At 42.8% G+C, this 15,899-nt stretch overlaps 1 protein-coding gene across 1 annotated transcript in view; it reads left to right on the forward strand.

The window, feature by feature from the left end:
* Positions 1–15,899, forward strand: part of LOC103250712 (phosphatidylinositide phosphatase SAC2) — a 67,170-nt gene that overhangs the window by 28,723 nt on the left and 22,548 nt on the right. Inside the window, exon 2 of the mRNA XM_021708166.1 lies at positions 6,442–6,578. Within this exon, the coding sequence (XP_021563841.1) occupies positions 6,552–6,578 (27 nt within the window). The 5' untranslated portion in view covers positions 6,442–6,551. The remainder of the gene's footprint in view (positions 1–6,441; positions 6,579–15,899) is intronic.

Consider the following 15,899-nt stretch of genomic DNA (forward strand, 5'->3'; position numbering starts at 1 on the left):
TTGCCTGCCCAGGCGGGTCTCGAACCCGTGGGCTTGGGCAATCCACTCACCTCAGCCTCCCAAAGGCATGGGATTACAGGCTGAGCCACCGAGCCCGGCTAGCTTTTTTTTTCTTTTTAGTCAGAGTCTTGGCTCATAATCATGGCTCAATGAAGCCTCAACCTCCTAGGCTCAGGTGATCCTCCCACCTCACCTCCTGGGTAGCTGGGACTACAGGCACGTACCACTACACACAGCTAATTTTTAAAATTTTTCTTTTTTAACTTTTCTTCCTCTTCTTTTTTTTTTTTTGAGTCAGAGTCTCACTCCATCGCCCAGGCTGGAGTGCAGTGGCACGCTCCTGGCCACCGCAGCCTCGACCTGCTGGGCTCCGGCGATCCTTCCGCCTCAGCCTTCCAAGTAGCTGGAACTACAGGCACGTGCTACCATGCCCGCTTAATTTTTTGATTTTATTGTAGAAATGAGGTCTCACTGCCCAGGCGGGTCTCGAACCCGCGGGCTCGGGCAATCCACTCACCTCAGCCTCCCAAAGGCGCGGGATTACAGGCTGAGCCACCGAGCCCGGCTTGTTTTTCATTTAATTAAAAATCTTTTGTGAAAAGTAGACATCTGGATTGGAAAGATAACTGTTGGACTTTTGGGTCTTTACTTCTTTCTTGCTTATATTTATTAATGATTTATTTCATTTGTTTTACCATTTCCCTCGACATTCTCCTCACTATGTGTACTTATCTGCTCAGTCATTGTGTACACATGAAGTAGTTTTGGAATTGTTAGCCCATACCCTTCTGAAAAATAAATTTACTAACCAGAGAGTATAATACTACATAAAGTTCTTTTTGTCTTTATCCTTACAAAAATAGTTGTTATCTGAAGTTATTTAGGTTAGTTTTTTCTTCCTTGTATCCTACAGTGTGGTTTCTGTTTTCAGTTTGCTATAGGGATTTGCAGTTTATTTTGAGTTTATCCTACATTCTGGTTGATTTGAGCTGTTTATTGTGGGGGATATGTGAAATGTTACCATTGTTTTAAGAGTGGGAACTGTTCGGAGACCAGTCGTTTGCTTGGGTGTACTCAAAGTACTGTCATTTCCCTCATCCCTTTTGTCCTATTTCCATTTCCCTCTTCTTCCCCCACCCCATTTCTGCCGACTCTGTAGATAGCCTGTTTCATGGACTTCTGGTGTATCTTGTCTCCTTTTTTTGTTCAAATGAGCATAGATAGATAGATAGATAGATAGATATAGGTATGCATCACTTAATGATGAGGATATGTCCTGAGAAATGTGTCGTTAGGCGATTTCTACATCACAGAGCATAGTTACTCAAACTTAGATGATATAGCCTACTACACATCTAGGCTATCTGGTATTGCCTATTGTTCCCAGGCTACAAACCTTACATGTACTGAATTCTGTTAGCCGGGCATGGTAGTGTGCGCCTGTAGTTCCAGCTACTTGGAAGGCTGGGGTGGAAGGATCGCCGGAGCCCAGCAGGTAAAGGCTGCGGTGGCCGGGACCGGCCACTGCACTCTCTAGTCTGGGTGACAGAGTGAGACTCCAACTCAAAAAAAAAAAAAGTTTTTCTTTCTTCAATAATAAATTAGCTGTAGCTTATTATTACTTGCTGTAATAACAGTTTAAAACATAAACCCATTGTACAGCTATTCAATAACATTTTTCTTATGCGCTTTATCAGCTTTTTTCTATTTTTAAAATTTATTTATTTTTTTACTTTTTAAAACTTTTTTTGTTAAAAGTGAAGACACAAGTATACACATTAGTCCAGGCCTATACAAGGTCAGGATCATCGATATCACAGTCTTCCATATCCATATCTTGTCCCACTGGAACGTCTTCAGGGACAATAACATGCATGGAGCAGTCATCTCTTGTGATAACAATTTCTTCTGTAATACCTCCTGAAAGACCGGCATGAGGCTGTTTTACAGTTCACTTTTTTTTTATAAGTATAAGGAGTATACTCTAACATAATACTAAGTATAGTATAGTAAATACTGAAACCAGTAGCATAGCCATTTATTATCATTATCAAGTATTATATATTGTACATGGTTGTATGTGCTATACTTTTATACTACTGGGTGCACAGTAGATTTGTTTACACCAACATCACCACAGACATATGAGTCATGTATAGTGCTATAACATTATGAAGTTGCTAGGGGATAGGAATTTTTAAACTCCATTAGAATTTTATGGGACCACCATTGCATACAGTTAATTGTTGACCAGAACATTATTATGTGACATGATTTTAAATATATATATCCCCTCATACTTTCTTACAGGAAGGGTAGCACTCTCTAGATATTCTTTTGTGCTTTGATTTAATAATATATTTTATTATTATAATCTAACATATAGCATTATTATGTACCATTGGCGCTCTGTATCCATGGCTTCTGCATCTGTGGATTCAACCATAAAGAGACCTGCGGGACCAATCATGGATTGGAAATATTTGCAGGCCAGGCATGGTGGTTCATGTCTGTAATCACAGCACTTTGAGAGGCCGAAGTAGGAGGATTGTTTGAGGCCAGGTTTGAGATCAGGCTGGGCAGCATAGCAAGACCCAGGCGCTACAAAAATTTTAAAATAATAAAAAAGAAAATATTTGAAGAGGGTAGTTGCATCTATACTGAACATATACAGACTTTTTTCATGTCATTATTACCTAAACAATATAGTGTAAAAACTGCTACATAGCACTGTTGTATTAGGTATTATAAACAATCTAAAGATGACTTAAAGTATATGAGAGGAGGTATGCACTACACTATTTTACATAAGGGACTTGAGCATCCATGGATTTTGGTATCTATAGGGGGTCCTAGAACCAATCCCCCATGGATACCAAAGGATGACATGCTTGCGCTCTCTCTCTCTCTCTCTCTCTCTCTCTCTCTCTCTCTGTGCATGCACGCGTGTGTGTGTGTGTATATGTGTATGTATGTATACTTTTTTTCTTTTTTGAGTCGGGGTTTCACTCTGTCGCCCAGGCTGGAGTGGATCATAGCTCACTGCAGCCTTGAGACTCAGGCAATCCTTCTACGTCAGCTTCCTGGGTAACTGTGACTACAGGCAAGTGCCAACACGCCCAGCTAATTTTTTATTTTTTGTAGCTACAAGGTCTCACTATGTTGCCCAGGCTGGTCTTGAACTCCTGGCCTCAAGCATTCCTCCCGCCCTGGCCTCCAAAGTGCTTGGATTATAGACATGAGCCGTTGCACCCAGCTGAGTATACATTAATAATGTATCCAGTTTATCCGCTTAATGCATCTAGGAATCTTTCCTTATTGCTTAATAAAACACATCTAGCTTCTTGAGCCTGGAGCTGCTGCCACTGCCCTCAGCTCCCCTGCTGTGGGGAAGGTACCAGGTTATTGCATTCAGAGGGTCCTGGAAGAGGGAGGAGGCAGTGCCTCTGCTTCAGCAACTGCACCCATGATGTAGAGCATCAAGTGTGTGGTGGGGGTGATGGGGCTGTGGGCAAGACGTGCCTGCTCATCTGCTATACAGCCAACACCTTCCCCAAGGAGCACCTGGCGTTGGACAGTTACAGCACCCAGAGCGCAGCTGATGGGCGCACACTGAACCTGAACTGTGGGACACTGTGGGCCAGGAGTTTAACTGCCTCCGGACACTCTCCTACCCTCAGACCAACGTCTTTGTCATCTGTTTCTCCATGACCAATCCGCCCTCCTATGAAAATGTGCAGCACAAGTGGCATCTAGAGGTGTGCCACCACTGCCCCATGTGCCATCCTCCTGGTGGGCACCAAGAAGGACTTGAGGACCCAGCCTGACACCCCATGGTGTCTCAAGGAGCTGGGTCAGGCATCCATCACACCACAGCAGGGCCAGGCCCTGGCTAAGCAGATACTGTGCGCTACCTCGAATGTTCAGCCCTGCAGCAGGATGGTGTCAAGAATGCAGCAGGATGGTGTTTGCTGAGGCTGTCCAGGCTGTGCTCAACCCCACATGCATCAAGTGTGGGCAATCCTGTGTCCTCTTGTGATCCTGGCCCTCAGCTCAGAGGCTGCCCCTGCCCTTCCCCTACCAGTTATACCTTGGTGCCTTGTCTACCCCAGCTGTGCCTTAGGGACTAATTCTGGTGTATCCCTTGCAAGGGACTCCCAGAATATCTTTTTCTCTGAGTACTTTCTTCTCCATAAAGAGACCTGCAGAGAAAGAGGCTTTGGGCCTTGTTCCACTCTGCTTGGAAACACCAGATATTCTCATGAGCTCACCCAAGCCAAGGATGGACCCCTTCCCAAGAGGCCAGTCCAGTGCCCCCTCCCTGTTTTCTGTTATTGACCAGTTCATCCAGTTTTCCACAGTTGCTGCTGCCTACTGTGGTGCCTCCTCTCAGGTTAGGGGCCCTCAGCCATCTCTAACTTTTGTCCTTGCTGCTCTTGGAATTGTGTACCTGATGCTGATTTTTCAGGTCAGCCTGGGCTTCAAGAGTGTCAGCTCAATGGGTCGGCCAACCAAGCCCCAGAAAGGGTCATCAAGGGGCTGGTAAACCTAGCCCCAGAAGTGTCAGCTCTAATGGGCTGGCATGCCAAACCCTGAGAGTGTTGCTGGTTCAGTGGGCTGGTAAGCCTAGCCCCTTGGGTGTCTCAACTTCGGAGTCTTACCGCCTTCTGTCAGTTCTCCTGGCTCAACCGGCTCTGTTGGCTGGCAAACCAGCCTCTGGGGTGCATGACTTTCTGGCTCTGATGATCTTCTGCAGTTCTTCAGGGCCGAGGTTCTTGTCTCATGCCAGGGAAGAATGAGGGATAGGGATGGCTGGAAAGGGAGTAAGCAAGATCTACTGAAAGGACAGAGAAGCTCCCATGGTGGGAGGGGACGTGAAGGGGTTGCCCATCTGGCCCGCAAACCTAGTGCTTATATAGCCCTAAGTCCAAACCAATTGGCTAGCACTAGCTGTGAGCTGTAGCTGTTCTGATTGGTCAGAATTAATGGGACCCTAATGGCTAGCTGATGGGTTGCTTTTTGATTCCAGCAGTGAGTACTTAAGCTCTAGCTTGAGAGGCTCACAGGGAGCTTGTTTTACCAAATGAGCCTGGGAGACCCAAGCTGGGAATTGGCTACATTGTTACTGGAGGACTCCCTTGACTGTCTGCCTAGCCTTTCTCTAGCTATCTCCTGTTTCACCCCCAAGATGCCCTCTCCTTTCCTCCAGGAAGGAGCCACAGAATCCTAACAAGATGAATGTGCCCTAACCTGCTTCCACATGTCCAGGCCTTATGCATCCGCTGACTGACTTAGCCCTGGTGCCCCTAGTGGCCTTTCCTACCCCTGTCAGCATCAATAAAACCTCCTGTCTCCAGTGAAAAAAATAAAGTAACAAACTTTACTTTTTTTTTTTTGAGTTGGAGTCTCACTCTGCCCCCCAGACTGGAGTGCAGTGGCCGCTCCCGGCCACCGCAGCCTCGACCTGCTGGGCTCTGGTGATCCTTCCACCTCAGCCTCCCAAAGGCGTGGGATTACAGGCTGAGCCACAGATCCCGGCCAAACTTTACTTTTTATAGCTATGTAGTGCTTCATTGCATGGATGTACTATAGTTTATTCAACCACTCTCATATATCTGGGCTTTTAGGTTGTTTCCAGTAGTTTGCAATTATAAACTGCTGCAATGAATAGGCTTGAGTATATATACTTTTGTTGTTGAAAGTATATGTTCTGACTGGGCGCAGTGGCTCAAACCTGTAATCCCAGCACTTTGGAAGGCTGAGGTGAGAGGAGTGCCTGAGCCCACAGGTTCAAGAACAGCCTGGGCAACTTGACAAGACCTTATCCCTACAACAAATCAAAAAAATCAGCAGGGTGTGTTAGCGCGTACCTGTAGTTCCAGCTACTTGGAAGGCTGAGACGAAGGATCACCTTAGCCCAGCAGGTTGATGCTGTGATGTCTGTGAATATGCCACTGCACTCCTGTCTGGGCGATGGAGTAAGACTCCCAACTAAGAAAAAAGAAAAGAATATATACAGGGTAAATTTCTAAGACTGGGATTGTTAGATTAAAAGGTAAGTGATATGTATTTTTAGGTATTGCTAAATGTTCCTCCAGAAAAGTTGAATCTGCTGATATTCTTGCTGGCACTGTTTTATGAGAGTACCTGTGTCCTCACAGCCTCACCAGCAAATGTGTTGTCTCACTTTTTAATTGTCCCCAGTCTGATGGGGGAGAATGGTATCACAACGCTGCTCTGATTTACATTTCCCTAATTGTGAGTGAGATTTAACATCTTTCCACATGTTTAAAGGTCATTTTTATGTCTTGTTGCATGTTTTGCTTTAAAAGGTTATGTATGATGCACACTTGTAAAATTATTGTTGTTAGGTTATTCACCTTCAATTTGTCAGAACAGCACTCTGTAAATACTAGACGTTGGCGTGATTTTCTCTTTCAGATCTTCCATGGTGGCTTATTCTAATTAGGCAGAAAGCAGTGGTGGGCAAACTCCCAGGAGACCATGAAGTCTGTAAAGTCACCAAAATTGCTGTGCTCTCACTGTCTGAAATGGAACCTCAGGATCTCGAGCTGGAGGTAAAGTGAAGTCAAAGGAAATTTTATGAAAACCTGATATAAATGTAATAGCAAATATGAGGATTTGGTTCAATTGACCAGAAACATACCTCTTTAGAGTTGGATAATATCGTTAAAATAATTTAATCCTGCAGTTTTCAAACTTCATTTAGTAGTGGGACCCTTTTCCCCAAACCTGTGAGATTCAGTATCTAGCACACCTAAAAGCAGGGCTGCTTTGGATGAGGTGGTGTTGTGGGGCGATCCCTGGAGCCCATCTGCTTGGCCTCTCCTGGGAAGCCATCCTCTGCGTTCAGGGAACCTCAGGGTTCTGCACAGTACAGTTTTGACAACTCCTGATTTTGGGGAAAGGGTAGGAGTTAAGAAGGGGAGAGACAACTTTTATTATATCCTCTTTTATCTGTATTCCTTGAAAATTTTCTGAGCCTATATTACTCTTGTAATTTTTAAAAGTTTTATTACTATTATTATTGTTATTTTTTTTAAGAGATGAGTTCTTGCTATGTTGCCCAGGCTAGAGTACATAGCTCACTGTAGCCTAAAATTCCTGAGTTCAGGTGATCTCTTGAGTAGCTGGGACTTACAGACACAAACCAGCCACCATGCCCAGCTAAAGGGGAAAAAAAATGTTGTTTTTGTTTTTAAAATTTTTTACTAGAGATGAGAGTCTTCCCATGTTGCCTAGCCTGGCCTCGAATTCCTGACCCCAGGCTATCATTGATCTCCCAAAGTGTTGGGATTACAGATGTGAGCCACTGTGTCTGGCTAAAAAAATGTCTTTTAAAGAAAGAAAACCACTGATTTAGGGTAATCTTTCCATTTTCCAGGGAAGAGCTTAGACCACAAGTAGGTGAAAATAAGGTGAAAATAATGAGATTGTCCAGGACCAATGTTTTTCACCACAAGATGCTGCCTTCTGGTAGAAGTAACCCATGAAAGCATTTATATCCAGTCTGCTATCGGTATGGGAATTTGACATCTAGTGATTATCATGGCTCTGACATAGCATTAACCTATTTTGTTCACTATGTGATATGCCATGTAGGCCCGTGTGGTGTTATATGGGTTGAGATTTAGTCCCTAGGACTACCTTGATAGGTGGGCACTGCTACAATAAAGAAAAGAGGCTTGGCAAAGGTTAGATCACACAGCTGGCACATGTGGGGTCTGGATTTGGACTAAGGCAGTCTGGTCCTGTATTCCTCTGTTGAGCTGCTTTCCTGTTATCTGAATAGTAGGTAACAAGCTGCAAAGCATATACTGTCCCATAACTCAATACACGTTTTTCATGCTGGATTCTTGAGGAGGAAGTTTGAGGACAGGATTGAAGTGCTTAAAAAATAAGTAAAAATATACCTATTTTTATGCTTCAGGTTTCATTGGAAGTTTGACAATCAGATTTTAAGAAATCAACATTAAAATGAATTTAAGAGGACTCTGATATTAACTATTTGTCACAGGACTTAAAAAAGGTCAGAGTTCTTATCTCTTTTTATTGGTTCTAGTGCTAATCTAGAAAAAAAAAAAATTAGGTGGCAATTAGGCCTATTAAAAGTAGATGTTTGCAGTTTTTTGTTTGCATTTTATCTTGGTAAAGAGCAGCCAGACTAGCAAAAATTGTATTGGTTTCCTAAGCCAATACATTTGTCATCAGTGTCTTTTGGGTGGTTTTGCTGACACACTGAAAGATCAGCATGACTTATTATCATTGACCTTACCCTCGAGGGTGAGCGCCCCTTGTGTTGGCACCCAGGTTTGAGCAGTGAGCCTGAGGTCTCTAGCAAAGAGATGTAGAACTGGGAGCCAGCTGGCCCAGCATCCTCCAATCACCAGTTTGCATATTTGACACTCCATCCCTGGGGAAGTTAACTGTCACGCTTCATCCAGAGAAGGTTGGGGACTCTTGTCGGACTTTCCAAGAAGTTTTTCTGATGTCCTTCATGACCACCAATCTGTACATTTTTAAGACTAGTGGCTGCCTATTGTATAAATGGAAAAAAATAACAATACAACTTTAGGAAATAATATTTACATGGATTTTTAAAGCACAAAATATGAATATTATGAAAGCTTTAAGAATTGCTTTATTCTTCAGACTTTACCTTTTCTCTCTGTTGATACTCTAAAGGAAAGAGATTATCTTCAGATAAAAAGGAAAGTGAAATTTCCTACATGTGACATAGTTGAGTATTTTTACAGTTGTTTGGCTGTAGAGTATAAACTATAGCACTTACCACGGGCACCAAAGATTATAGTCCATGTTGAGCTGAATATATGTATTGACTGGATAATTAGGAGAAAAAGTAACAATCCAGAAAGTATTTCCAGATTCTATCTCAGTGAATAGTTTGGTACACCTTTCTCTCAAGATACGATAATTTTAGAAATTTGCACTTTATACCTTTTTTCCCCCTCTCCTTTTAATCTTGTTTTATGGTAAAGGAGCTTTGCAACAGTGAACCAGTAGGAAGGGCAAAGAACAACTGTGTTGAAAATCACAAATTTTTGATTTTCTAACATGTTAATTTAAATCTTGCCTATCCTTATTTCAATTTCCATGTAACTCAATTTAAAAGAACTTTTAGAAGCTTAATCATTTTTAAGTTGTTTTTCTGATTATATGTTAAATTGTAAAAAGGAGAAGAAAAAATCCTCCCACTTAGAAGTAATTATTATTAAGATTCTAGTGAGTTTTAATGGTCGTTTCCATTTGCCTCAAGCTCTTTGGAGGACCATTAGCTTCAACAATTTCAGAATAGTTTTTATGTTTTTCGTTTGCACATATCTTTTCCCTACTCCTATTATTTTTAAAGAACATATGTATCTTATTATGTATACAAAAATATTTTGCTAACGAAAACTAGTTCTTGTATCTCCTTAGTATGTCTTTCTGATGTGGATGTCGTGTGTCCCTTTGACTAATCCACTGCATTTATTCTTCACATCAGCACCCTCAGACTCCTTAGTGTGGCCACTGTTCTCAGATTTGCTAAAGCCCAGTCTGTGTTTTGTAATTGGAGCAGAAGCAATTTTATTTCAGAGCCTGGTATTAATAGAATTTCTAATTTTCTGCCTCGGTTGCCTTTTTATCTCAAATAAATGCCTTATTTGTTTACCAGTTTTTTTATAATTCACACACCATAATTGAAATAGCATACTGTTCACCCATTTAAAGTGTGTAAGTTAAAGGTTTTTACTGTATTCAGAGTCATGTGACCATCATGACAATCAGTTTTACCTTTACCCCTGAAAAAACCCTGTCCTCATTAGCAGTCACTTCTCGTTTCCCTCCAAACCCCAGCTCCCTAGCTGTATGCAACCACTAATCTCCCTTCTGTCTCTATGAATTTGTCTATTCTGGACAGCTTCTGTAAAGTCATACAGTATATGACCTGTCGGGACTGACTTCTTTTCACTTTGCACGATGCTTTTCAGTTGCATGCCAGTTACAGCATATAGCAGTACTTATTCCTTTTTATTGTCAAATATTCCATTGTAGGGTAATCAAATTTCATTTATCCATTCACCAGCTAATAGACATTTGAGTTGTTTTCACCTTTTAGCTATTATGAGTAATGCTACTATGTACAGTTTTGCGTACAAGTTTTTGGTGGACCTTTGTTTTCATCTCCCATGGGTATATATAGCTAGGAATGGCATTGCTGGGTATCTTTTTTTTTTTTCCTATGTAACTTTTGAGGGACTGCCAGACTTTTTCAAACGTGTCACTAAAAACAACAGAACAAAGATTCTACACAGGTTACAAAGAATTATAAGGTTCAAATAAATGAGAACATAGATGTTCTTTCTTTTGAAGAAATACCTTTTAAAGTTTTATAGGCTTATGTTCCATGTCTGCATATCTTATTTGCTGTATCTCATTGCCTTAATAGATAATCGCATCATTTTCCATATTTAGTTTCTCATCAGATGTCTGTTTAAAATTTTAGTTTCAGGTAGATATGGATACTGGCTTTTAAAGTAAAATCATTTCTTTTCCCTTTCTTAAATACCAGCAGCATCAATCTTGGTTGTGAAATATAAATTGCAGGAGTAATAGAAAAACTAGGAGAGTCCTGTGGAGCCTGTGGTGGTTTCCTTTTTGAGATCATGTGTACAAAGCACAGGCCTAACCATGCATTACACAGAATTGGCTGGACCTCTGGAAAAGGAAAGATGATCCTTCTGTTAACGCTATGCTTTGTAATCCCAAGATCTCTGTCTAAACAAAATATCCTAGGACCGGAAGGGTTCCCAAAAAGAAGTTTTCTCTATGCCTGTTTTTTGGCAGGACTGAATTTCACCTTTTCAGAAAGATAGTGGTCTATTCTTTCTTTTGTAAAGATAACTATATAGAAGATTCTGAAATTGTCATTCGAACTGTTTTTGCTTGCAGTAATTTTAAGTTTCTATTTAGAAAAATCATTTTTAAGAAACAGAGAAAGTCTTCCAGTTAAGGTGGTTCAGTGAGTTTGTATTTTGTAACACAAATCCACAGTCCTTATCTGAACCCTTTGAGGCCATGTTTGTTTTAGAATTCAGATTGTGGGGATTTTCAAAAGGTTGTTCCATGTATTATGTATACATGGAACATGTATATCTAGAGCATTATCCCATAATTCAGCACATTTGTATTTCTTAAAGAACTATGTGAATTTTCATATGCAGGGAGGTAAATGATGACTGTCAGTTTCTCATATCAGTTCAGGGCATGTTTTGTCTTAAATTAGTTTTTTTTTTTAATTGAAGTCTCACTCTGTTGCCCAGGCTGGTGTGCAATGGGACCCTCACGGCCACTGCAGCCTCCACCTACTGGGCTCAGGCAGTCCTTCGACTTCAGCCTTCCAAATAACTAGAACTACAGGTATGTGCTACCATGCCTGGCTAATTTTTGATTTATTGTAGAGATTAGGTCTTGCCAGGTTGCTCCAGCCGGTCTCAAACCCTGGACTCAGGCAATCCTCTTGCCTCTGTCTCTCAAAGTGCTGGGATTACAGGCATGAGCCACTGTGCCCACCTAAATGAGTTTTTAACAAACTTAAAAAATAACTTTCAGGTTTCAGAGTTTTTCTGATTTTGGAATTATAGATAAGGAAGTTTAAGGGATGATGGACCCATATCAACTCTGTTTTGAGCTCAAGATGAGGGTGGATAAAAGAAGTAAAAATAGAAACAAAGAAGATACTGCATATTGCCAGGCTTAGAGAGAAGAAGCATTTTTATGGACCATAAATGGAACAGTAGATTGGACTGAGGCCAAAGGCCTTTTCGGGCTTAGATGCAGATGCAAATAGAAGTGGGTGGAAATTTGGGCTCTACACAGTAAAGGGAACTAATAGGACTGTATGGGAGATGTTATCTGGAGCTATGCTTGGCACTTGAAGCCTGATGCTCAGGTGCAATTCCCTGCATCCTGAGAAGAGACTGATAGAGTGTCTGCACTGAGTGTAATAGTCCTGTATAAGGAATCTCCTGTAGGCTGTGCCAGTAGCATTTCCACTGAGAACATCTGGGCAAAAGACAAGGGTCTGAATCAACACAATAGCAAGAGACTTAAAGAAGAAGAATAATGGAAGATGACTCCAAGGTTTCTTGCTTAAGTGATCCAGTGGGTAATGTAGTTGCTACCTAAGGTAGGGCATACCAGAGAAAGAACAAGATTTGGGAAGCAGATATAGATCAGTTTTGGAGATGCTTAGTTTGAGAAAATAGTGGGTCTTGGCGTGGGGGAGATGTCATATATATATGTCTTTCAGCTCAGGGTGAAAGAATGGAGTTAACAAATGTAGTAGGAGTTAAAAGGAGGAAAGTGTGACATTTTCTAGACAGAGCATGAAAAATGAGAAGCGAGACAATGGAAACGTTGGAAACAACATTATTTTTAGAGAAGAATGGAACAGCCAGAGGTGGGGGAAGTACCCCAAGAGATTGGTTTCATGGGGACCAGAGGAAGACGCAGAAGGGATGGTCATCAGTGCCACATTCTTGGAGATAGTGTTTCTCTCTGTCTCAGAGTTAAGAGGCACTCTGCATTCCAGTCTGGGCAATAGAGTGGGACTCCAACTCAAAATAAATAAATAAATAAATTAAATGATTCTGGCATATGTAAACATGTTAAGAGAGGTTAGGAAAGGGGTTATTAGAGAGAGGTTGGGACAGGAGAGGGATGAATGATGAGCCAAGATCCAGATCCTAGAGGAGACAGCCTGAAACTAACCTTGAAGAGAAAAATGGATCCTGTCTTTGTGAGAATGAGGAAAGTGTGTGTGCAGACTAGGTGTGCTTCTTTTTTTGTTTTTGTTTTTGTTTTTTGAGTTGGAGTCTCACTCTGTCACCCAGATTGGAGTGCAGAGGCTGCTCCCGGCCACTGCAGCCTCGACCTGCTGGACTCCGGCGATCCTTTCGCCTCAGCCTTCCAGTAACTGGAACTACAGGCAAGCGCTACCACACCCGGCTAATTTTTTGATTTACTGTAAAGATGAGGTCTCGCCAAGTTGCCCAGGCGGGTCTCGAACCTGCGGGCTCAGGCAATCCACTCACCTCAGCCTCCCAAAGTCGCAGGATTACAGGTTGAGCCACCGAGCCCGGCCTAGGTGTGCTTCTTCAAGTTTACTTTAGAGTAGGGTAGATCTTTGATGTATTCCTGGGGGAAGGATTTTGCTAGATGAATTCTCTCAAGGAATAACTATATCTGACAAATGCACAATATCCTGTTTCAAATATTAAAATTGCAACCATCTATAACTAGATTTGGGGCATGTTTTCAGATTTTTAAAAGAAAGTCTTATTAATATGACGAATCACTAACATCTCATATAAAAATTGCTAACCAACAATTGCTTAGTGCTACAAGAAAAGCAGTAGCAGGGAACTGAAAAGAGAGCATCTTTTTTTGGGGGGGAGTTGAGTTGGAGTCTCACTCTGTTGCCCAGACTGGAGTGCAGTGACACTCTCCCAGCCACCGCAGCCTCGACTTGCTGGGCTCAGGCTATCCTTCTGCCTCAGCCTTCCAAGTAGCTAGAGCTACAGGCACATACTACCATGCCCGGCTATTTTTTTTGATTTATTGTAGAGACGAAGTCTTGTTAAGTTGGCTAGGTAGGTCTTGAACCTGTGGGATCAGGCAGTCCACTCGCCTCGGTCTCCCAAATTGCTGGGATTACAGGCTGAGCCACTGAGCCCGGCTGAGAGCGTCTTTTAAAAACTGCTTCTCTGTTGCCCCAGTGATGCCTCACCAAGCAGGGTGGGGTATGTGTGATATGTTCGTGGAGGAAGGGGAGTGATGCTTTTCCCAGGACTACTTATATGCCCCATGTGTGAATCTGGGGTTCCATTTGTATTTGTAGCATACATTCATTTGACAAATATTTAGTGAAACCTCCAATCCAGGCACTCTGATATATGAGTCAACAAGACAAAGATCCCTGCCTTTATGAAGCTTATGTTAGAGGAGGCAGATAATAAACATCAACACAGTAATTATGTAGTATGTTGGAAAGTAATACATGCTAATTAAAGTAAAGGTTAAGTACAGTAAGTGTGGTGGAGGGAGTGTCCAGGAGTGGAAAGAGGGTGTACAGCCTGATGTGTTAAGGAGTAGCAAGGAAGTCAGTGTGGGTGGACTTGGAGTGAGCAAAGGGCAGAAGGGGGAAAGAGGCGAAGGTGGTGAAGGGAAGGTGAGGGTCTAGTTTTGGACATGTTGAGCTTGGGATGCCCAGTGGACATCCCTGTGGAAATGCTGGAATAGGTGAAGCTGGAGTTCTGGGAGATAGCTGGACTAGAAATAAACATTGAGGGGGGGTTGGCATATAGATAGTATTTGAATCCATGAGACTGGATGAAATCACTGAGGGAGCAAATGAGGTTGAGAAGGGAGTCAAGGACAAACCTTGGGGTACCTAGACATTAAGAAGTCAGATGACTGGAAAGGAACCAGTCAAAGAGATAGAGAAGGAGTGACCAGTGAAAGCCAAGCGAAGCCATCTATCAAAGGACAAGGGTGTGGCGAAGTGTATCAGATGCTCCCAGGTTAAGATAAGAACCGAGAGCTGACCAGTGGGTCCTCCTGAAGTAGCGGTTAGGAGAGTGGTGGGAGCAAAAGCCAAATCGGAGGGGTTGGGGAGAGAGAAGGGGAGGAGTGAGGTTGGAGGCGTTGAGGAGCCCAAGGCAAGAGGACACTGGCTGGCTGAGGGAGAGGCAGACAGAGGAGAGCAGTGCTGGCCTGTTTGTACGCTAATGGGGATGATCGGCAGAAAGTGGGGTAAGGAGAGAATTGCCAGAGCAGTATCCATATACTTGGTTCTTTTTTTTGTTTTTTGAGTTGGAGTCTCACTCTGTCACCCAGACTGGAGTGCAGGGGCCGCTCCCGGCCACCGCAGCCTCGACCCGCTGGGCTCCGGCGATCCTTCCGCCTCAGCCTTCCGAGTAGCTGGAATTACAGGCATGCACTGCCACGCCCGGCTGATTTTTTTGATTTATTGTAGAGATGAGGTCTCACTGCCCAGGCGGGTCTCGAACCCGCGGGCTCAGGCAATCCACTCCCCTCAGCCTCCCAAGGCGCGGGATTCCAGCCTGAGCCCCCGAGCCCGGCTTGTACTTGGTTCTCTTCCATTCCCCTTCAACTCAAATTCTCTGGGACCAGCTGATGTTTGGGTTGGAGTTCAGTGTCTCGATCATCGCTCGCTGTAGCCCCGAACTCCTGGCTCGAGCGATCCTCCCACCTCAGGCTCTTGAGCAGCTGGGACTCCAGGCACATGCCCCAAACCTGGCTAGTTTTTAGGTTTTTTTTAGAAACAGAGTCTCGCTATGTTGCCCAGGCTTCTCTTAAACTCCTGGCCTCAAGCCATCCTCCTGCCCCAGCCTCACAAAGTGCTGGGATTACAGGTGTGCGCCAGTGTGCCCTCAAAGTTCTTGTTAGTTTTACTTACTTGAAGGGAAATTAAGTTAGCTCAGTTTTGAAAGTAGGGCTGTAAATCTGTTCTGCCTTATCTTTAGTTCTGTTGTCTTTAATGGTAGGACAGGCGTGGCTTAAAGCTATAATCATGGTGTGAAACCCATATGACTAGTTTTTGAGAGTCATAATTTTGAAAGGGCATAAAATCAGCTGGAGATTCCACTGCATCTAAAAACCTGGTCCAGTTATTAGTCTCTACTTCCCAGTTTGATAACACGTGGATGGTCTCTTTTTGGCATAATCAAAGCTTAAACTAGCATTTGTTCTCATTGATCACTTGTTAATAGTCATTTTATCAGTAAAACACTAAAATTAACAAGCATTTACAGTCATCTTTTTTTTTTTTTGAGTTGGAGTCTCACTCTGTC

This window comes from Carlito syrichta, unplaced genomic scaffold (assembly GCF_000164805.1).
Source record: "Carlito syrichta isolate Samal-C Ts95f unplaced genomic scaffold, Tarsius_syrichta-2.0.1 Scaffold131666, whole genome shotgun sequence".
Lineage (NCBI taxonomy): Eukaryota > Metazoa > Chordata > Mammalia > Primates > Tarsiidae > Carlito > Carlito syrichta.